General features: G+C 42.9%; 1 protein-coding gene and 1 non-coding gene across 2 annotated transcripts; both read left to right on the forward strand.

Annotated features, from left to right (window-relative positions):
* The first annotated feature begins 7688 nt into the window (after positions 1 to 7688).
* LOC117213423 lies at positions 7689 to 10404 on the forward strand. The gene is made up of 4 exons (XM_033458768.1): positions 7689 to 8560; positions 8651 to 8984; positions 9042 to 9652; positions 10128 to 10404. The coding sequence occupies exons 1-4, from the start codon at positions 7689 to 7691 to the stop codon at positions 10402 to 10404; spliced, it is 2094 nt and encodes a 697-aa protein (XP_033314659.1).
* A 5278-nt stretch (positions 10405 to 15682) lies between these two features.
* Positions 15683 to 15789, forward strand: LOC117213425. Its single transcript, XR_004488651.1, has one exon. It is a non-coding gene; the product is annotated as a U6atac minor spliceosomal RNA (small nuclear RNA).
* The last annotated feature ends 8713 nt before the right edge of the window (positions 15790 to 24502 follow it).

Genomic DNA, 24502 nt, shown 5'->3' on the forward strand with positions numbered 1-24502 from the left:
CATATTCTTTCTTTTAAACAGCAATGTCTTCGTATAGATTAATATCTTTACGCGTTTCGCTATCTCCATCTCCAATACATGTAGCATACTTGGCATGATGTTTCTTTCCTGATCTCATAAACATTTCTGTGATGACATCAATTTCCACTTTGCCAACATTGATATGGTTTATAGTGCAATTATCTTTGTCGCCTCCATACTAATCATTGTACTGTTCTGTGTCCATTTTATTTTCCCATGCAACGTTGCAAGATTGGGAAAACTAGATTTTACAATTATGTCAAGCACTTTCTTACTGTGTTTCCCGAGGAGAGTAGCAAGCCCGAACGAAGAATTCAATTCTCTCATTTTCCTGGCGTTCTCTCTTCCGAAACGCTAACTTTTCTTCTGTCTTTCTCGGTAGCTCTCGAAATTGGACGATTATATACCCGTAAGACAACAGAATTTAAATTTTCCGGACAGCCATAGTATCTATTGATAGCCAATCCCAGAAAAATATCCATTAAATATTATTTCCCACTCCGTTCTCTAAAAGTTGCCAACACAATCCTGCGATTTGTTTCAGATGGCTTTTGGTATGGATTGGCATTGCCAATTAGTGGGGATGAGTTGAAAAATTTCATCCAGTACTCACACTTAATTGCAATTTTGGAACCTAAGCCTCGGTTTCTGTTTCTAGAAGACTGAATTTTTCTTTTCCAGTTCTTCCAAATAACACTAGTCGCTATCATCGAAAATGCAGCACCAAAGTTCAAGATATATTAACTAAGATCACTTGCGAACATTTCATCATATCTCTATTTCACAATCTTTTCACTTGTTATTCGGTGCAGCAACGTGTATCATTCGAGTTGCAGTTGATTGACACGTAGAATGCCATATTAGAGCTGATGCAATTTTCGTGAACCCATCTGCTGCTATATATGCACTGCAGCTATTTCTCATCACGAACGTTATCGCTATAAGGTTCATTTCATATGAAGCATTCTATGCGAAGCAACAGTAATGTGTAATGTTGCTGTTGAGGTTATTTGATGTGTAAACAGAGAAACTCGTGGATAAATTGTAAGGTAGAAAATATATTTAAATAGAAGTGTAATTATAAGTAAGAATACAATTTGAGCTGGTCCAGATCCGCACGCTAGCTGTGTTACCCAATAACTGAAAACCCCGAAGCCAACGTCGCCTGTCTACTGTTTATGGCCTGACTTCGTCGCAGTTTTTTGTCTACACGCTGTCCATGGCTTCAGTGCTTGAGAAAATTAAAAAGACCAGATGTTACGTTGGGCGACTCTCTACCTGGACCAGGTCATACACCACGGGCCAGACGGACCCCAGATGTCTGCTCATCCTTACGGCGTACCCTCAATAGCCTTAAGGACCCGTCATTAATCCCAATAATTTACTAGCTAAGATCCTTCAGACCCAACAAACATCTGTTTTCCGAATCATTTCTTAAGACTGTTGCCTACTACGGCTTGACACGGGAAAGTTACTTTTTCTCACCTACGATGCTTCCTAATAGCAACTTTCTATCGAGGGCGGCGAAGACCTTTGCTAGTCCACCAACCTATGTTTATCCAATGAAGCAATGTATACTGCCCTCACTTTCCTGACCAAAAATGTCATGAACAAATCCGATGGTTCCGTGCGCTAGACACACCCATCACTAGCTTTCCTACGACACAGCATCGTCACTGTACCTTACTTCTCCTATGACATCAGGAGGGTCAAGTCAACTACTAAGTCTAAATCTAACGCTTAACGTTTAAGTCTAAGCACAACGCTAGAGGAGCGTAATTCACGTAAACTATCTAAGTCGGCTCTCGGTATTGTCGAACATCCATCTCCTCTACTATGTACGCTATAGTCGTCCACTAATACACTAAATTCATTCAATTATAAGAGCCCTGCTTTAGAGTGCATATCTTCGTGCACTAAGTTGTTATTTATTTATATCTACTCAACAGTGTACTCTAAGTGTTGGAAATATATAACTTATAATTCTGGGAATCACAGTGTTATACAAACTGAATCACCCCTATTATCTCAACGGAAATCAGGGGATCGATCAATTCGTGGTGTCGATTGCTATAATCGTAACGGGAATTTACGACTCCCGTTGACGTCTCTCCTCGCGATTGCATCTCCCCGCGATTGTTCGAATCTACACCAGATGTAGAGTTTTCTTAGAAGTGGTGACCACTTAAACAGTTGCCAATATTGAGTCGCTTCTTTAATAGCAGGGCATTCGAGATAGATTGCTTTCCTCAGTGATTCTGTTTGGTTTCACTTTTCTTGAGAAGTGCGCAACCGGGTGTAGCATACCTGTTGAGGTATAGAGAGGATTCGGAAATACAAATAGTTTACTTTATTTCACACACAACAGCTATACATATATATTACACTCGGAAGACCTCGATAACCATGTTGCACGCACGCTTGTTGTCAACCGACTCTTCTAGATCCTTCTAACAGCTAACAACAGTCTTTTGTCTCAACTGAGATCTGAACGCCTTCTAACGCTTACACACACATTCACATGTACAGTGTAAATGTATCATCTACTTAACAGTACCGTTATCTTGGTGCTGTCTAAAACGGCTCCTAAACCATCACCACTTGCATCTGTATAAATGAATATTTCTTTGTTTTGCTCATATATTGCTAGGATCGGACTTGAACAGAGATATTTCTTGATTTTCTGAAATGATTTCTCACATTCTTCATTGCAGATGAATTCCACATTTTTCCTTAATAAGTTATGAAGTGGTTCAAGGAGTGTGCAGGCATCTTCAATAAATTTATAATAAAAATTAATTTTCCCCAGTAATTGCATTCTTTTTTGTTCTTTGGGCGTTCTAAGTCGCCCAAGTCAAGAAATGTTCTTTCGGCTTTTAGCCCCATTTTTCTGTTTTCCAATTCGCATTCTTCCTTCTTCAGATTTTTTAATCCTTTTTTTCTGTTTTTCTCTTTCTCTAGCTATCTGCACGATAGGCTAATCGTGTCCACACATAATTTGTTTTTACAATGTTTAATACAAAGAGAATGTCCCGCGAAAGCGCGCGAGAACACACGCCCTGCGAAGTGCACTGGCACCGATTCCTAACTGATAGATTCGAACGAACTTGAAGCGATTCGACGACTAGCCAGATACAAAGGAGCGCGGTGTCATCGTTCGACGTTCTCTTGGAGTACGCCGCGGGACGACCATGCAATTTCAAAAACTCGTCGTTCTGTCGATCACCCAATGCAATTCATGTCCTGATGACTTCAGCATTGAGTGTTGGAGAAAGACACCTTATCATTGCATCGGTTAGCAAACAGTTAAAAGACGCTTTACGAGAGATCCAAACATTCTATTGATGATGTGCATGAATATGTAGGCTCCAAGTCAGACGACAACGATACGAACTATAATAAGCTAAGTTTATGAAGGGAAGCTAAACGCTACGATTAAATTTTACAGATAACTCACGCTTCATGGATATAATCGGAATAAGTTGTGCGACGACGTAAGAGGTCATATAACTAATCTAATAGTTGTGATAGTTAAACAGTGATAGTTAAACCGTCAGTCCTCAACATTGATGTAAATTTCATGTACCCATCTATGCCACATAATACATTGAATCCAGCTTTTTCTTAGATTTTGGTGATATAAAGAGTTCATTACAAAATATGCGAGCCCGAGCGAAGAATTTTGCATCTTTCATTTACCACTGCTACATTTTCTTTATCTCTGCTAAGTGCGCTCCTGGTTATGAAAGATTTTTTTCGTTCGGTTTTTTTCCCAGCCTGAATAATTTCTTGTTCGAGATGGTTTTTATATTGTTGCGAGATGACTGTTATCGCGTTCCCTCTCTTCTTTGCTTTTCTCTTTACCCTTTCCTTTACTTGGCAGATAGATTTGATTATTTTGGGGGAAAATATAAATGCTGAAGACTTTGCATCCTTAGACGTCACTGATAGCGTTCCTGCGTCCTTAGATGTGGATAGTAACGTCTCTATGTCTTTTGATAACAGGACTTGCTGCGCAATGTTGATCACCTGTTGGTCTATCGGATCCTCTTGTATCTGGCTGCTGATATTTTGTGGTCTCTATTTGTAGTTTTTAAAGGAGCACACAAGTAATCGGGAAACACATTAAAAGAAAATATTGCAGATTCTTGGGACCCTTGAATGACAGTTTCAATGATAACTGCTTCGAAAAAATGTTGCTTTATATAATTCCGTAACTTCGTTATTTGTTACACAACGTTTAAAGTATTTAGTGGAGGTGGTTGCAAATGATGGGCGCATTATGGTTGATGACATAAAGTAATAATATTATTTTCTGAGCGAGATTAATTAATTCTACGATTTTAGTGTATTGGCGATACGTGACCACCAAGCAACGAAAGCACTGGTTCCTCAAGCATGTGACTTGAGAATTTTGTGAATCCGCTAAACCAAAGGATAAAAATTATAATATATTTTCAATTATTTATTAGGCACTTGCATAATCCTGCTTTCGTCAGTGTTGTGAATATTACCAGGTTGAGTCTTGTACTATTTATAAATCGACTGTAACGAATGGAAGAGCTGCCCTACAACAACGCGTTGAAACCAATTGCACGACTAAGGAACGTCCTCTCAGATGCTTTTAATGACAATGTTATATGTTTCTGAAGGGATGCGTACGATCAGTTTTGCCTCCTCTTCCCTCTGTTAATGTTACGCGAAATGTTAATTTCTTTTGCTATTTGAGAAGCTAATTGTTGTAGATCCGTTAAAGTGACGTCAAATAATGTTTTTTCTGAGATTAGTATGTAATTTACTAACACTTTTTCTTGGGTTTCCGATAAAACCGCCCTGTAATCATTGAATTTTTTTCGAGCAGCTGCTGAAGCAGGTGAAGCTTTTTCACTATATCTTCCTAAGAAGACTGAGGCATAGTTTTGGAAAAATTTCAAAATTTGATTGCTGAATGTGATTGATCGCTGGTAGCTTTACCCGAGCGGGAGGTGGCCCTAGAATCGACCCTCCTCCCGCTGTTGGTCCAGTCGCTAGACGACCGTCGGGTTGAGCCTGGTACGCCACTTGAAGCACCGACGGGGCCTGGGGGCTCCGAAACGCCCTGTAATTTCTTTCTCTTTAATGCACTTGTCCATATTTGTGTTTAATATGTGATAACTTAAATGGGTCTTAGAGTAAGGACAAGTAATGATGTTTTATTTGGAGTTGAGTCAAGTTTAGTTTAACAAGCAATACTCAATACAAAAAAACAGATTACAATATCGTCGTGCGTCTTATTATCATACTCGGCTCTCAACTTCCCGACTCATACTCACCGACTCCTCCACTTACACTCTGCGGCTTCTCCCCTGACTCTCTCTGACTTCTCAACAAACACACTACCGCTTCTCAATTGACTTCTCCACCGACACTGTCGCTTCTAAACTCACATCCTCCCCGTTCTGGCGTCCCTTTGTCTTTTCTTAGGCCCACCACGCGCGTGTTCCGCAGACGTTCGTTGCCAGGGTCACGTACGCCTTTTCTACAAAACTATACAATTGCAAGACCGACGACACATTGATGAACCCGACAGCGCCTCGGCTCATTGTTCATGGTTAACTTGGCGTTTCTTAGGCCCTTTTCCACGATACCACAAATATAGCGCATAGATCAGGGACATAGTCAAAATCGTCGTACCATTATACCATATCCTTCCAAAAAGAGTGCCAATCATAATACATAGCAAAGCCAAAACGTCACCATAGATAAGCCATCAACCCATATAATACTACTATATCAACTACTTAACCAGCCCTCACTTACCCAAAAAATTAACAACTTACGCTATATATAATACGCAGTTATATATGTCGGGTTCACATTACGATTATGGTTAGGGCCGTGAAACGAATCTTCGTTTGGATTAGACATTGTTGTTATGCAATAGAGAAGACATTGACTAGTGCAAATATGATTATTACAGAATTTGACAAGTAACCGAGCTAATTAAATACTCGAGAAGCTAATGACAATGATCCCAGGTTCAATAACGAATCCGCGGTCAACGGGATAACAGAATGCGCTTTCATCCAAAGCGCAAGTCGCACTTGACTTGCTTGGCTACGGTGGAAGTATTACTAAACTAACTCTTTGTTAAAACGTAGAATATTCACCGAGCGTAAGGACGCTATGTAACTCGCTAATGAGACCTCACGAGAGAATGTCTTTCCGTCACGATGATGCTGCTGAGGAAAACTACGATGGGCTGTGTCCAAGGACACGAGATCATCGGATTCGTGGAGGAAAGCCTTCGTTCGGAAAGTCTTGGAAATGGACGTTGTTGTTAATTGGTCAATTTCCATGTTTTTAGTTAGAGAAGGATGCTAGCCGCCCTTGAGGGAAAGTTGCTAACGGGAAGCGTCGTTTGTGAGAAAAATAGATTTCCCCTATCTTCCCGTAGTTGGGACAAAGACTGTTTGTCTGTTTGAAGGACTTTAGTTCACTAAATCTTAAGATTTGTAACGGGTCCTCACGCTAGCTGAACATGTACTGTGGAGATGCGTCAACATCTCGTTATCATCTTATCCGAAGAGTAGGAAGTGTGTGTGGCGAGCCACGGGACAGAAACCGTTGGAATGTTTTTTGCCGAGTGCCGCTACAACTATTTCTTTTTAAGGAGAGGTGTACTATTACTCCATACCTTTGGTATGCAAAGCGTTCATCCAGCAAGCATTTCAGCGACTGGTTGTCGCTTCGAGCCCCATCTCATTATCACAAATCTCGAACAAATACAGTTGGATTGAATGACGACAATTGCTTAACCCCTTCCCGTGCCATTTAGTTCGACGAAACTCGGGCCCAAGCGGTAGACATCGCTAAACAGACCAGACTGATGCTCGTAAACAAGAACTGACATTCAGTCAAGATCGCAACGGGCAAAAAAACAGTCCGGGAGCTCCGCTTGTTATGTTTACGTTAGGCTCAAGTATCTGGTCGCGAGTCAGACTCGCGATATTCATGTTTGGGCCAAAATCTTCATCGCGAGTCTGACTCGCTAAAGTACGGGAAGGGGTTAATTACGGCTATGGTAGAATCTAGATTAAAGTGTTAAGGGATTTTCCCAAAGTTCCAAAGGGAAGGCTCAGGTGTTCTTTCATCTCCGACATATATATATGTAGTATCGGGGAGAAGGGCCTAAGAAACGTCGAGCCAACTATAGACAATGTCGCGAGAGCCGAGGCGCTGTCGGCTCCATCAATGCGTTATCGGGTCCTTCAAATAAATAGCTTCGCCGAAAAGGCCTACGTGACCCTGGCTACGAGCGTCCGCGGAACACGTGTGCGGTGGGCCTAGCAAAAGACAAAAGAATGCTACAACGGCCAGAGAATCAGTTGAGAAGCAGAGTGTGAGTTGAGCGGACACAGAGTGTGAATCGACGTGCGACGATATTATAATCGGTCCTTTTGTTCTTGAATATCGCTTATTTAAACTACACTAAACTCTATTTATATTCCTCTTGTTGTTGAATATCAGTTCTTGAAATACATTAAACTTCGAACCATCATTACTTGTCCTTACTCTAAGAATCCATCAGTTACTACATATTTTTGGGGGCTCCAGCCGTGTGCCAAGTGCCAAGTGACAAGTGAAGCGTTCAAGTGACTGTATTCGGAAAGTGGTATTTGAAAACAATGGCTGACTACAATACAAGAGAAGCAGGATTGACAGACGAGCAGGTGGTTCAGATGCGAACATCTGAACTAAAAGACGAACTGAGAAGACGACGGCTGAGACTAGCGGGCAGACAACGCGAGCTGGTAGAACGATTGCTTGCTGCGTTACGCGTAGAACGGGAACACGGTGCACGAGAAGACGATCCGGAGGATGACAACGACGACGACTCAGAAGAAGACGACGACGACGATGAGATTAGCGTGGTTGGGGACCGTTTGGACGTTAACAGCCCAGGAAATCGCAATCTCAATAGGCAAGACGACGGAGTTCGGGTAACTCCAGTGTTAAGACGATCGAGGCAAGACGAGCCTAGGTGTATGCTGTTAACGTTCAGAGACGTAGAGGACTCGCTAGAGAAATTCAGCGGGGACGGTCTGCCGAGTGTAAGTCGATGGATCGAAGACTTCGAGGAAATGGCAAAAGTGTGTGGGTGGTCAGACATCCACATGGTAGCTTTTGCTAAGAAACTGCTCACGGGCTCCGCTCAATCCGTCGTAAAGCGAGAACGATGCACGAAGTCCTGGATAAAGCTAAGGGAGGCGTTAAAAGACGAGTTCGAAGACGCAGTGAGTGATCAACAGATACACCAGGAGTTAGCAAATAGAATGAAGAGACCAGATGAGAGTCTGCAACAGTACATGAACAGTATGCGTGAGATTGCAGGACAGGGAACAGTCGATATACCGTCGCAAATCAGCTATATCGTTCAAGGCATTCCCGACGAAGTCGCGAACAAAGCTGTGTTGTATGGAGCCAAGACCATGCAACAACTGAAAGAGCGCCTGAAGCAGTATGAAGCGATGAGGAGGGACATGAAGGCGAAGACAAAGTTTGGGGGACGTAAGGAGGATAAAGGAAAACGATAGGAAGTGCGAAGCCAGCCGAGGCCAACAGCGAGTGATAAGAGAAAATGTTTCAGTTGTGGCAGTGCGGATCACTTAAGCGCTAAGTGTCCGGAGAAAGGAAAAGGTATGAAGTGTTTCAAATGCAACGAGTTCGGACATGTGGCGGCGAATTGTACAGCGCGACAAGTAAAGACTTACGTAATCTCAAGACCGGAGAGGAAAAAGTACTTGAAGGACGTGTCGATATATGGCTGCAAGTTTGTCTCGTTAGTGGATACAGGTAGTGACCTCACGTTTATACGATCGGATGAGAGTGCGAGGTTAGGGTCACCACCTCTGGGAAACTACAAACTTAGGTTTGATGGTTTTGGTTCCGCTGGCAATAGTACCTGGGGCGAGTTTACAAAGGTAATGACGGTCGACGGGTACGACTTTACTGTCACCCTGCATGTTGTCTCGAATAAGGTAATGACAAGACACAGCCTGCTGCTAGGTACTGATTTCTTAGACCAGGTAGAGTTGCGAGTCAAACGGGGCGAGGTGACCTTTTTACGACTCGACGGTCAGACTGACGGTCACGAGGACGCGCCGGATGTACTGAGGGTAAACGCGATAGAACAAACCGACGAGATAGACTTATCGCATGTACGAGAACCTCATTACCGTGAAGCCATTCGCGATATCATTAAAGGGTATAGGCCGGAGAAGAAGCGAGATGTCGGGATAACCGCAAAAATAGTTCCGAAAAGCGACAAACCCGTAGCACGAAGACCGCGAAGACTGGCGCCGTCGGAAAGAAAGGAGGTGGACGATCTGATGGAAGCGTGGACAAACGAGGGCGTCATCAAACCATCAGACTCGGAGTATACAAGTCCGATAGTGGTAGTCCGAAAGAAAGATGGCTCCATCAGGGTTTGCGTCAATTTTCGTGAGCTTAACGAACTCATTGAGTGGCCACATTTTCCGTTGTCTTTAATTGAAGACGTTTTAGATACGTTGCAGGGCGCCCAGCTTTTTACGACGATAGATCTAAAAAATGGGTTTTTCCACGTAAGTCTAGACAAGGATAGCCAGAAGTATATGCATATAAAAATAAATATTATTTATAATAATATTTGCGCGTATAGAGTAATAGTTAAGCCAATCATTTTATGGGATGTCTATATCTGTTTCATGTACATTTAGCAATAAGCTGCGCAAATTACCTGAGTGATAAAATGTGTGCATATTCACATATCTGAAAGTTCTTCGATAAAATGAAAAATTATAAGTTAGAGAAGTAAAGTAAATTAGAGAGAAATATGAGAAGTAAAGAGAAAAATGAAATGCCAAGAGATCGAAATAATAAGAAATATAACATGTGTAGTAATCCAAATAATCTACGATATAATACTGTGTTGATTGATCTCTTTAACATTATATTCAATATTAAATCGTATAAATATTAAAACATCTCTGCAAGATATACCCGAGACGGCTCTTTTCTGGAGCTCTCTTCAGATCACGCACTTGTAGCAACAACTAGTTCAACAATTATTGAACACTAAATAGAACTATTCACAACGACCACACAAAGTATCAGTGCTGTCGGGAAGCTTTAAACATATCAAGATCAGCTTCAGTTCCGCTAAGAACAAACGAAGATTTTGACGCAGGTATGGAATATTTGAATAGCAACATAATAAATACGATCCGTTCTACTACACCTGATGAAGAGTCCGCAACCAAACAGGACTACCCAGATTCCATAAAAAGAAAAATTACAGAAAGACATAAGCTCAGAAGAATATCAGAAGGCAATCGAGAAGCAAGAGGAAACGTAGGTTAAACGAAGCAACGAGAAAAGTGGCAACAATCCTTCAGAAGTTCAAAAACAACTGTTTCCGGAAGTATCTAAGAAACTTGTCCCTTACAGCAGACAGTAACTATTCTCTTTGGTAGATATTCAAGAAATTCACTGGTTCATCCTAAATTATTTCTGCGATCCATTTGTCGCAAGGAGGACACGATGCCCCACACAGATAAAGCTAACTTAATTGTGAATTAGCCGAAGTATTTAAGTCACTTTCTTCTATTGAAATGGGCAGGTACGCAGAAAAATACAAGGAAAAACGACAACACATCCAAACCAACTGACTGCAGAAGCGAGCAAAACTCACAGAGACAGAAGACAAAAAGAAAACATCCCATTGACCTCACTAAAGAAATAAAATAGTCAAACTCGATGATGGTATCCCGCTGGTCGTAGCCATCCAAATGTTATTTAGCCATTAAGCTAGAAAAATTTACCAAATGTCTAGCTGGACAAATTATAAAGTACAAATTAAATAATAATAAAAAACACTTTCTTCTACCAACGAAGCAGAAATATTTTTATATCTATAAATCATATTTCTGATAATACATGAAATTTTTGTAAATCACCTTTCTAGATATCTTTTCCTGTAAAACCATTTACAAACTCACAGGTCAAAGAAATGATTTATTACCATTTTAACCCCCAAAAAGCACCGGGACACGAATTGATAAGTAAATAAAGCGATTAAGGGAGTGTTCGGAATTAGAATGTTCTAAAACAGCCACCTTTTGTGATTTTTTTTAGAAGGGAAAGAAAGAAACGAATTTGTTGAATTTTGAGATATGATTTTGTATATAATTAACGAATACAAACAAATTTTTTTTAAGTAAAAAGAAAAATTATAACAGATTTCTAAGCCTATTTCATTAGCTGCACTTTTCAATCGGCGGGAAAGATCCACATTGTAATTCTTTACCGTAATTCTAATAATCTAAATCTAAACCTTGAAGTTAAAATCTTCTGTTACAAATTATGAATTAGACCTATTTATTTTATTTACTTATGCTAATCCCATACGTTATAAAATCTTTACCAGTGCGATGGAAAACGCAAGGCTAGACATCTTGAAAATAAGTGCATTAGAAGAGGCAGGAATTCTTTTAGAACGGCCATCTCTTACTACAAGAATTATAATAGCAGCAAAAATATATTATTATGAGCTACATAATAGATTAAATAATAATGATTTAATTAAGGGAATTATTTGCCTTTACCCCTTGTATTTTGAGAGGGCTATGAAAAAAGTACATCTCCTTCATGAGGCTAATTATAATACTTCCTGATATACATTGCCACATTAAGAATCAAATACTTTCCAATCAGCTAGAACCTCGGCCAGGCAGTCAGCTACGCTCGTTAAAGCCCAGAACTGAAGACGACGCGTCGCGAGGCACAAATAGCAGAGAACGAGAAAGTTTCTTTTAAAAGAAATGTAATATCGTGATATAATGTATTTACAAGGAATGGACAATAGAGATGTTAATCAGACAGAAAAAGACGATTGTTGTTCAACCTGAACTATTCATACCAAACGTACAGAAAACAGCGCAATTCACACTCTCTCGGCAACGCCACTCGCAAACTCCGTCTCCGCTCAACTCTCACTCGGCTCCTCGACTCACACTCTGCTCCTCGACTCGCACTCTCTGGCCGTTGTCGCATTCTGTTGTCTTTTTCCTAGGCCCACCGCACACGTGTTCTGCAGACGCTCGTAGCCAGGGTCACGTAGGTTTTTTCCACGAAACTATGCACTTGAAAAGACCGATGACACATTGATGGGCCCGACGGCGCCTCGGCTCTCGCGACATTGTTCATAGTTCGTCCGATATTTCTTAGGCCTTTCGTCCACGATACTACATTCGGCCATCCTGCAATAACATCTGCCCTCAGATGTTGCCTTCTATCTGGCTGTCATCAGATGCGTCACTTTCGGTGTTTATGACCCAAGGTTTCATAAAATCGAAGTGTGTGCGGGTCCTTCCTTCGGTACTGCTTCACACGCTTTCTTCTTTTCTTGTAATTTCGCAGGTTCCCTTCTAGCTTACCTATGTTTCGTTCGGTTAGGCTAGAGTCAAGGCAGTTGGATACCACGTGTTCGACCTTTTCGCGTAACCCCTTGAACCGGAAGTCCTTCTTGACCATAGCTTCTGTTTTGGTAACCCCGAAATGCCCACGCTCGTGCGCTTGCCTGACTACTTGAGCCCGCATCGCCTTCGGTACTACTATTAGCACATCGTCCTTACACTCCTTATACAAAATATTGTTCCTTACTACATACCCATCGGCCTGACTGCACGTTGCGGCGTCCAAAATCCTACGGACTTCAATGTCCTTGTTCTGTGCCCTTCTCAACCGTGCAATCAGCCCGTCTTCACTCTCCGTTACATACATAGTGCTCGGCAGGGGGTTCCTACTCGGAGCATCTACATGCTGCATACTTTTCCCCGGCCGATGACACACCTGATACTTAAACTCGCCTAGTAACAAGGCCCATCTAGCCACACGTACACACAAATCTTTCTTTCTAACTACACCTATCGGACTCGCATACTCCGAGTCTGACGATTTGATGACACCCTCGTTTGTCCACGCTTCCATCAAATCATCTTCTTCCTTTCTTTCCGACGGCGCCAGTCTTCGCGGTCTTCGCGCTACCGGCTTGTCGCTTTCCAAAACTACTTTTGCGGTTATTCCGACGTCTCGCTTCTTCTCCGGCCTATACCCCCTAACGATATCTCGAATCGCTTCACGATAATGCGGTTCCCGTACGTGTGTTAGGTCTGTTTCGTCGGTCTGTTCTACCACGTTAACTCTAAACACATCCGACACGTCTTTGTTAGTCTGTTCGTCAAGCCGCAAGAAAGTCACTTCGCCCCGTTTAACCCGTAACTCTACCTGATCCAGAAAATCAGTGCCTAACAACAGGCCGTGCTTCGTCAATATTTTGTTTGAAACAACGTGCAAAGTGATTGGCAGTTTACACCCATCAACCGTCATTACCTTAGTGAATTCACCCCAGGTCTCATTGCCAGCGGAACCAAAACCGTCGAACTTAAACTTGCATTTACCTAGCGGTGGTGACCCTAACCTCGCATACTCGTCTGATCGAATGAACGTGAGATCACTACCCGTATCCACTAATGCCACCAACCTACAATCATCTATCGCCACTTCCTTCACATACTTCCCCTTTTCGGATCTTGACACTACGCAAGTCTCTTTCGGTCGTGCCGTACACCTCGCTGCAATATGTCCAAATCCGCTGCACTCGAAACACCTAACACCTTCTTCCCTCTCCGGACACTTAACACTTAGATGATCCTCACTATCGCAAATGAAGCATCTTCTTTTCTTCATTGCGTCTACAGATTGACTGGGCTTCCCGTTCTTCTGGGTTTTAGCCGGCTTCACAATCGACTTTGCTCTGCGCCTCTTCTGCTCTTCGTACATCACTAACCTCTTCCTCAACTCTTTGATTGACGAAGCGCCGTACAATACAGCCTTATTGTTCTCGTCGTCTATTATTCCATCCACTATGTATTCTACCTTTGCTTCCTCCTCTATGTCCACATGGCTGGCTATTTCGAGCATGCGGTACATGTAAGCCAAACATGCTTCATCACTCTCCTTTTTTGTTTCTTCAAGTTTCTGATGTACTTGCCTACTGTTGACTTTCCTCGAAAATTCTTTCACTAGCCCCCTCTTCAACTCATGCCAAGTCCTGGCATGACACTCGAAGCTCGCAAATATTTTCGCTGATCCCTTCAGCAGCTTCCTCGCGTAGACTGCCTTCTGCCCATCCGACCACATGCACGTATCAGCGACTTCCTCGAACGACTCGAACCATCGTTCGACATTTTCACCTTTGTTGCCACTAAACGACTCTAATGCATCTTCGACGTCTCTAAAACTCAGTGTCGAACCAACACATGCCCTTCGACAACATTCGTCACGGTCCTGATACACCCTTCGCGTATCTCTCTTATATCCTCTTGCGTTTTTCTTGTCATCTTCGTCCTCACTTTCGTCGTCGCTTTCTTCTTCCGATGATATGTCGTTACCATCCATGGCCGCTTGTAGCCGTGCGCGTAATTCTACTTTTCTTCCCGTCGTTTTTAAACCTAAACTAACGAGGCGCTCCTTCAACTCCTTCGTACTCATTTTCTCAAAATTCTCACCTTCGTTACAATCACGCTCAGCTCTCTGTACATTTTCTAAATCTTGTTGACCGGTTAGCTCTTCACCGCCCGTCGATCCCTTACGATACGATTGTCCAGCCCTACACGCCCGATTCAGCCTTGCAATCAGCACTGACCTCGCACCCGATATAGGGAGGTTCATTCGCGCGAGCTTACTCCTCAGCTCCTCCAGCGTCGAACCCTCTTCACCCGACAATCGTTCGTCCCCGACGTTTGCCATTTTTCACACTACACAGACTTAAACAGTCAACGATATCGTCTTTTACCGCACCGCGTACCGGTAAATTCACAACTAGCTCGAATAGCTCTGTTAAACCGTTTCGTTTTCTGTCTTGTCCAATCCCGGACGAGCCCCCAAAAATATGTAATATCGTGATATAATGTATTTACAAGGAGTGGACAATAGAGATGTTAGTCAGACAGAAAAAGACGATTGTTGTTCAACCTGAACTATTCACACCAAACGTACAGAAAACAGCGCAATCCACACTCTCTCGGCAACGCCACTCGCAAACTCCGTCTCCGCTCAACTCTCACTCGGCTCCTCGACTCACACTCTGCTCCTCGACTCGCATTCTCTGGCCGTTGTCGCATTCTGTTGTCTTTTTCCTAGGCCCACCGCACACGTGTTCTGCAGACGCTCGTAGCCAGGGTCACGTAGGTTTTTTCCACGAAACTATGCACTTGAAAAGACCGATGACACATTGATGGGCCCGACGGCGCCTCGGCTCTCGCGACATTGTTCATAGTTCGTCCGATATTTCTTAGGCCTTTCGTCCACGATACTACAGAAATATACAACAGGCAAGCGGCCAGCCCCCCTCCCCCTTGCGTGTGCTGTGGCTGGATGTACTTTCTGGGAGTACATGGTTAAACGTGCTTGGTGTTACGCACACAGGGGCCCGACGATCAACTCGCACAACACTGGTCTACTGTCATCCCGCCCGTGGATGTTTTAGCCGGTAAGAATCCGGCACTACATTCTGCCCACCTGCGTTAGGGTGGTAAAGTGTCTATGAAGATTTCCTCCACGTAAAAAAAAAATTTTTTTTTATTATGAAAGGAGAGACGTTTAACACTCCCGTAGACAAGGGTGGAACACACATATAAATGGTAAGGCACTGTCGCCTTTCGGCGGCACTTACCAGATCTTTTTGGAAGGACCGCGGAGGGATTCCGCTATGCTAATAATTTTATGCTAAAAATAATTATTGGCATATAATAATTTTTGGTGCTAATAATTTTTCCTTTTGAGCATTGGATTTCGAACAATATATTAGACGCGAATCTAGATGTTTGATCCATTGACATCGTGTAATCAAAAACGAAATAGATAAAAAAATTTTATATACAACACAGTATTACTGAGTGAATTTACACTATTAATTACCAAATTCCAGACATGAACAACATAATCATAGGCAAAACTTGGATACATACCGGTGGTTAGAAGGTGGCGCCTATTGACATTCTGAATCAAATTCAGTAAACGTATTTCTTTGAATGATGAAATCAAAGATGTTATACGAGTAGCGATAATACCGTAAACTGTTTATAATTTAATTAGACATAATGTTACTTATAAGCTTGTAAAAAGTTTCTATTTGTAAATTGGTTCGTTAATTTGAGGTGGTATAGTGATAGGTGCGTAAGGAACTACTCTTGGTGTTTTTAACGAATAACAGTTTATTAGAACTAATCAACAATCAGAGTTAACAGTTAACGGTCAACAATAACATTTAACGGACAACAGGTAACAACTAACAAATAACGATGGACACCGAGATGTCGTTCGTCGCGTTGCTATCGAAAAGGGCCGAGGAGTTACACTTCTAATGACGCAAGCCAGACTGACTCTGCTTTTTGTTTTTCTTCGCGCAGACCTTCCCTTCGTAGCCCATCGATATCCCCACTCGCGTGCATTCATAAGATGTGTCGCCTGTGCTGGCACGAGTATGCTCTTCCGAGAATTCGGCGGAAAGAGTGTGAGGATATCGATGACAGATTGGGCACATCGGTGTTGCGCTTTGGTGGCGTCGCGGTTTGTATCCGGAGCCGTTGAAAAGTTGCGTGGCCCGTGTCGCCACAGTACCCCCTTACCAGTGATAACCCTATATAAATGAAAAGTATATATAAATATTACAGGCAAGGGTGTACGTTCGCCAGCTCCTAACGCCTATCCGAGACCCGCCTGAAACCGATCAGGAAATCGAACTCTCCTGCCCGCGCGTGTGGTGTGGTGAACTCTTGAGTCCCCTTCGCTTTGTTCGTTTCGGGCACCGGGCGGTATTGTTACATTGCGCTTTTCCGTGCTATGGTGTTCAATATTGTCGTTAAAAAGAAATGCGGGTTTCAATCGGTCTATGGACACTATTACGTTTTTATTGTTTATTTTAACAGTGAAGGTCTTTTTTCCTCGCTCTATAACCTGATACGGCCCGTCGTAGGGTGGTTGTAAGGGGTCTCCGATGGCGTCGCGACGCAGAAATACGTAAGGCGATGTTTCGAGGTCGCGGAACACGAAGGTTCTCTTTTCGCCGTGTCGCGTAATTGGATGAGGCCTGATTTTTCCTATTCGGTCTTTTAGGCGACTTGCGAATTCCGAATTGGCCTGTTGTTCCGTCGGTACAAAAAATTCTGCCGGCAATCGTATGCCGGTGCCATAAACCATTTCGGCTGCCGTCGCGTTTAGGTCCTCTTTCATAGCTGTTCGTATGCCTAATAGAACTATCGGCAAGATATCCACCCAGTTGCTCGTATCGTGGCATTTGATTGCTGCTTTTAGTTGTCGGTGCAGGCGCTCTACCATCCCGTTGGACGCGGGGTGATAGGCTGTCGTGCGCAAATGTCTGATGCCGAGCAACCGGCATAGTTCGTTAAATAGGTTCGACTCGAACTGGCGTCCTTGATCGGTCGTTATTTTTAAATGCACGCCGAAACGAGATATCCACGTGGAAAGGAGAGCCGAAGCGACGGTTGCCGCCTCCATGTCGGCGATGGGAATGGCTTCGGGCCAACGCGAAAAACGGTCGATGCACGTTAGACAATATCGGTAGCCTTTTGAATATGGCATCACGATAATGTCTATGTGTAAGTGTTCGAAACGGCCCGCTAATTCTCCGAATGTTCCGACGGGTGAGGATACGTGCCTGGTGACTTTACACTGTTGACACGGGATACATTGTCGTGTCCAATTTCGGGCGTCCTTGTTTATGGACGGCCAGACGAAACGCGTCGTCACCAGGTTTTGAGTGGCACGTATCCCTGGATGGGAAAGTCCATGGAGCGAATTGAATACGTCGCGCCGCAAGGATTTCGGTACGTACGGTCGTACAAAGTCACCCGATACGTCGCAATATATTTCTACGTCGTGATCGGGGAAACGTATTTTCTTTAACCGTAGCGCGGATGTACCGGAGTTGACGATGTTGCTTAGTTCTTTGTCGGCTTCTTGCGCGGCGGCGAGAGCTCGATGATCCACAGACTTTCCTATCGCTTCGATGCGTGACAGAGCGTCGGCAACGTTATTGTCTAACCCCTTGATATATCTTATGTCGGTAGTGAATTGTCCGACGTAATCTAGTTGCCGGAATTGTCGCGGCGAGCACTTATCAGGATCTTGGTTGAACGCATATGTAAGGGGTTTGTGATCAGTGTAAATTGTAAAATTTCTCCCTTCAATGGCGTGTCGAAATCGCTTTACCGCAGTGTACATAGCGAGTAATTCGCGGTCGTACGCGCTGTACTTTCGCTGCGCGGAGTTCAACGGTTTGGTAAGGAAACCTAACGGCTGCCAAGAGTCGTTGACGCGTTGCTGGAGGACCGCTCCTATTGCATAGTCGGATGCGTCTACCGCGAGGCTAACAGGTGCGCCAGGTATCGGGTGCGCTAACATCGTGGCGTTAGCGAGGGCGCGTTTCGACTCGCGGAAGCTGGCTTCGGATTGCTCTGTCCATTTGATGGGCGCGTTGCCCTTTTTTCCTCCTTTCAATAGGTCGTTTAGGGGTTGAAAAATTTTAGCGGCCCCCGGTATGAAACGTCGATAGAAATTAATCATACCGAGGTACCTGCGTAGTGCTTTAACGGTCCCGGGGAGCGGTACTTCTACAATAGCGTCAACGCGTTCGGCTAGCGGCTTTATCCCGTCGGCGTTTACGGTGTGACCCAAGAATGTGATTTCGTTCACACCGAATTCGCACTTAACTGGGTTGATGACTACGCCATACTCGTTTAAGCGTTCAAACAAATTCCGAAGGTGTTCGCGATGTTGTTCTTCGTTTTCGGATGCGATTAGGAAATCGTCTATGTAAGCGAACACGAAGTCTAGACCGCGGGTAATTTCGTCGACGAATCTTTGACACGTTTGCGCGGCGTTTCGAAGCCCAAACATCATGTTGGTTGCTTCGAAAAGTCCGAAAGGTGTCGTGATCGCGGTTTTCTTAACGTCTTCTGGCGCGATCGGGATTTGGTGGTAAGCGCGGACAAGGTCGATTTTTGAGTAGACACGCTTACCGTACAGATGTTGCGCGAAATCTTCGATGTGTGGTGGGGAGTACCTGTCGGGTATGGTGCGAGCGTTCAACGCACGATAGTCGCCGCATGGTCGTAGACTTCCGTCCTTCTTTGGGACGACATGCAGGGGTGATGCCCATGGACTCTTCGATGGCCGCATCACTCCTTGCTCGATCATTGTCTCGAAATCCGCCTTGACTTGCTTGAGGCGATCCGGTGCGAGACGTCGAGGTTTACTGTAGACGGGTGGCCCGGGTGTGGTTTCAATATGGTGTACCACACTGTGTCGGATTCTCTCTCGTCCGAAGGCCGGTGGACGAGTTAGATCCGGAAACTCCGCCAAAAGTCGATGGTAGACCGATTCGCCGATTACGGTTTTGATGGATGTTTCTTCCGTCGTGGCAGCATATCCCCTTGTTGATAATTGGGTTGTCGTGTCGAGGAGTCGTTTGTTTCGCGGGTCCACGAGCAACCCATAATGGCTTAAAAAATCTACGCCTATGATAGGCGTTTGAACGTCAGCAATTACGAAGTTCCACTTGAAGGCTCGTCTAAGGGACAGGTTAAGGCCAATCGCAGTTGTACCATACGTTGCGATGCGCGTCCCATTGGCCGCGAATAGTTCGTACGCGTTTTTCTTGACGTGCCTACGAATTTTGCTGCGGGGGTATACGCTGATGTCGGCGCCAGTGTCTACGAGGAAAGAAATCTTCGTTCCCTTGTCCGTAACGAAGATGCGGCGGGATCGCAGGCCGTCGTCGTCTGCCGCGTCTACGGACGGCTGGTCTCGTTTCCCGACTTCCACGTGCATGGGAAACGACAGCTCCTTGCGCATTCTCCGAACTTTGCATGGTAGAAGCACAGACCGTCTTGCCGTGGCCGATCTCGCGAGCGCGAACGTCGGTAGTATCGCGAACGCGAGCGTGATCGTGATCGTGGTCGACGGTGATTAATCATGCTCAACGCGTTCATCTGTGCCCGCAACTGTGATATTTGCTCGCTCAACACGTTGATCGCGGCGGCCATTGGTTCGTATGCTCCCACGTTTTGCGCTGGTGTGTCCATTACTGCCGTTACCCGGGCGGTGCGCTGAAAATCCTCCCGGAATTCTTCCGCGATCAGGTCCGCCTGCCGCAATAACCTTTCTGGGTCCGAATCGTCGACTGCCGCGAGGATACGCCTGATGCGGGCGGGTAATCGGTTCCTCCACAGCGTGAGGATAAAATCATCGGGCGTGGAGGGGCTGGAGAGTTTTTTTAGGTGTTGATAAAACTGGGATGGTTTTCTATCTCCCATCTCCTCGCTTTCCACCAACTTCTTTATCCGGGTCGCGTCCGTATCGGATAATTTGCGAATGAGCGCATGTTTTAATTTTTCATAGCGTCCGATGTCTGGAGGGTTCGTCATTAGGTCTTCGACGTCCTGGAGCTGTTGATCGTTGAGGCATCTTGCCAGCGTCACGTACTTAATGGTGTCTTCCGTAATTCGCGCTGCCTCGAATTGTCTCTCCAGAAGGGCGAACCATGCCGCCGTGTTCGTGGGCAGCAGTGGAGACATGCTGATCACCTGGCTGGCTATGGTTCCCTGTGTATTACCTTCCATTGTCGCGGTGCACTCAAAATCGGTGGTCAAAACGATAGCACTATCACTGTCACCTCTTTCACTAAATATTACGTCAAATCACGTCGGTAGTCACCAGTTTGAGGTGGTATAGTGATAGGTGCGTAAGGAACTACTCTTGGTGTTTTTAACGAATAACAGTTTATTAGAACTAATCAACAATCAGAGTTAACAGTTAACGGTCAACAATAACATTTAACGGACAACAGGTAACAACTAACAAATAACGATGGACACCGAGATGTCGTTCGTCGCGTTGCTATCGAAAAGGGCCGAGGAGTTACACTTCTAATGACGCAAGCCAGACTGACTCTGCTTTTTGTTTTTCTTCGCGCAGACCTTCCCTTCGTAGCCCATCGATATCCCCACTCGCGTGCATTCATAAGATGTGTCGCCTGTGCTGGCACGAGTATGCTCTTCCGAGAATTCGGCGGAAAGAGTGTGAGGATATCGATGACAGATTGGGCACATCGGTGTTGCGCTTTGGTGGCGTCGCGGTTTGTATCCGGAGCCGTTGAAAAGTTGCGTGGCCCGTGTCGCCACAAATTATTTTGTTTTACTTTATTTATATGATCATATATTACTTTATATCCTTTTATTTCATTTTATGTTTCTTTATCTCCTTTATTTATTTTATTTCATCAGCATAATTTTCTTTAATCTGTTCTATCTTTTCTAATAATCTGTGTGTACTGTAATTTTAAAGCCATTGGTTTGGATTCATTATAACTAATATTTTATTGATCTGCGGCATTTCACTCAATATCACACCATTATGTTATTATTATTATATTATATTATTATATAGTTATTATAATATTAAAACTGTTTTGAGAATAAACGCTAAGGAAGGTACACATTATACAATTGTTTATCGAAATCATTGCAATGTCTCGTAGCAGCATTGCTGTCAATGATATTAGCATAGTCGTCTGTGCTATGTGTATCAATACAAGCGTCGGATGCGTGTATCAGCTGGTGTTGCTATGAGAGTGGTTCAGACAGACGATCAATGTAAGCCATTCAATTCGGATTTAAGACTCAGACTGCGGATTTCAGACGCAGCCGCGTAAGGCGCGGCTGTACGGCTAAGGAAATTCCATCTTTAGACGAGTGTCAGTCATGTACTTACATACGTTTAAGGCGGATTCTATATTTGAAAATTTTTGAAAACCAGTTGTAAGTAAAATTTTCAGAATTAAAAGAGAAACGTGTGTTTATAATTTCCAACATCAGAAAGTATTGATTCTTTATTGCGAACGAAATGTCATTTAGATATGTTAAATCTTACACATTAAACCTTCAAAAGGGCAACTCGATTACAAAAATAGTTTCTGAATTCCATTTTCATGAAATGAGCAATTCACGTAAATTATATGATACTCCACTGAAAAAATTCCTAACTTTAAAGTCAAAAAATGATCGATTTGATGTGCAATGACCCTTATTGGAAAACAGGAGCATGTTTCTTCAATGTTTCAGTTATGCAAATGGGTGTGAGCCATACCACCATTTGATACTTATACTGTCTTTTCTATCGTTACTTGGTATTCTATCTGGCACTTCGAGACTGAAAAAACTGAGGTTTTACATTTTCTTCCTGTGATTCTTGTTTTCCTTTATTCGATTTAATTTAGTCAGCTTTTCGTAACAGCCTATATCTACAATTGTAACTAAGCGTACAGGTAATAATACATAGATAATAGCAATAGATAATGAAAAATAAATAATAAATAAATAGGTAATAATGTATTAATTAATTAAATGCTTCAGATAGAACGTTTTAGTTTTATAAAAGGAGCAAATAGGACATTTTTATCATGAAATGACTTGAAATCATATTATTGAGATATGTATAATTTTATGTGCTAGACTAGGTTAGCTGCGTAGTAGCGAAGCATGTATGTGAATATCAGTGTGTGCAATCGTGTGTGAGCGCGGCGTCTCGAAAACAAAGAAATGTAAACTGTTGAGTTAACAGTCTGGTATGGAAGAAAGTACTGAGACGCGTGCAAGTGAGTATCGATGAATATCACTGAAATCGTTTATCAAATATAAATTCTAACTGTAAATTTAGTGTTCTTGTACCATAATTTCGGCTATTAAGATCCAAAAGTCTGAAGATGTATTTAATTAGTATTTTTAAATATACGTAAACGCAAACATAGTAAGGAGAAAACAAAGAATAGAAGTGAAAGATAGAAAAATTTGTTATGACATTAGTGGTTTCAACATATGTACGTGGTATGCAATAAAATGTCCTATCGATTTTTAAAGGTAGGACAATTTAATTTACGACACTTTGTATTAGAACATTATAAATTGGTAAAAACATCTAAAAAAACAATTAGAGTAAATAAATCATGCTGTTTCTAGATCCCTACAAGCTGCATAGGATTTTCTGACTTTGTTTAAAAGGTTAAAAGTATGAAGAGCTTGAAATATTTCGACTAGTGGAAAAAATAAAAATTATTCCCAAAATTCTTACGAGGGAAGTTATTTAAAAAAAAAGTTAACTCTCCTTGGCAATAAAAAAAACCTACTAAATTATAAAAGATGTTTTGAAAAAATTAAGTGATTAAAAAGTATTAATTTTCGAGTGTTCTGTTTACGAAAAGTCATTACAAATGATGGACTTTCGGTTTGGTTCGGGGCGAGGGTAACACGTGAATGGAGTGCTCTGTGGAAAAAGTGAAGTGTGAAGGGAAAAAGGAGAAGGAAACACAAAGTGACACGAAGAAGTCAAAATAAAGGGTGAGCAGACGAGGAAAAGTGAAAGAAAAGCGAAAAGAAGACAGTAACGAGAGAGAGATGCAAATAAGAAAACTAGAAGAGAAGAGGTTAAGAAGTCGGAAACACGGCAAAAGAAGTAAGGTGGGGAAACGACAGATGACGACAAACAGTGGAAAGCCAAGGAACACGGGTAATACGGATGATAAGGCAGATTTCAAAAATACATTGGATAAATACAGCTTGTGAGAAAAATAGACACCAACCAGGGAGAAAGGAATGGAGGTAATGATGGAAAAAATGGAGAAAATAGAAAGAGGATTCGAGACAATGATAAAGGAAATAAAAGGTATATTCGAAAAGGAAGTGGCGGAGATGAAGAGGAAAATGAAAGCGGAAAGAGAAAGAAGGGAGAGAGAGAGAGAGAAGTGTGGAAAAGGGAAAAGAAAGAACTATTGGGCAGAGTCAGAAGAATCGAGGAGGAGAAGGACAGGGCAGAGAGAGAGAGAGAGAGAGAGAAAAGAAGAAGGAACATAGTAATCAAAGGAGTAGACTGGAACGAAGGAAGCAATGCAGAGACAGTAAAGGAGTTCATAAGAGAAAAAATGAAAATAGGGGCAGAAATAGAAAGAACACATATGATAAGGGTGAGGGACAAAAACACAATAATAGTGGCGACGATGAAATCAATAGAGGAAAAAATGAGGATAATGAAGGAACAAAGCAAATTGGAAAAGGAGGTATACATAGATGACGATCTGACAAAAAAAGAAAGGGAGCTACAGCAACAAATAAGAAGGATAACGAGATTAAGAAGGGAAAAGGGCGAAGATGTGAGGATAGAATATAAGTAACTAAAAATAGAAAACAGATGGTACAGGTGGAACGAAAATGAAGAGAGGCTGGAGGAAGAAAGAAAGAGAGGGGAAGAACAATGAAAGAAGGGGAAAAAGGGGAAAATGGGGGGCCTACAAAGGGGATGAAAATGTGCTTCTGGAATGTGGCAG

This window comes from Bombus bifarius, unplaced genomic scaffold (genome assembly GCF_011952205.1).
Source record: "Bombus bifarius isolate JDL3187 unplaced genomic scaffold, Bbif_JDL3187 scf7180000009075, whole genome shotgun sequence".
Taxonomy (NCBI): domain Eukaryota; kingdom Metazoa; phylum Arthropoda; class Insecta; order Hymenoptera; family Apidae; genus Bombus; species Bombus bifarius.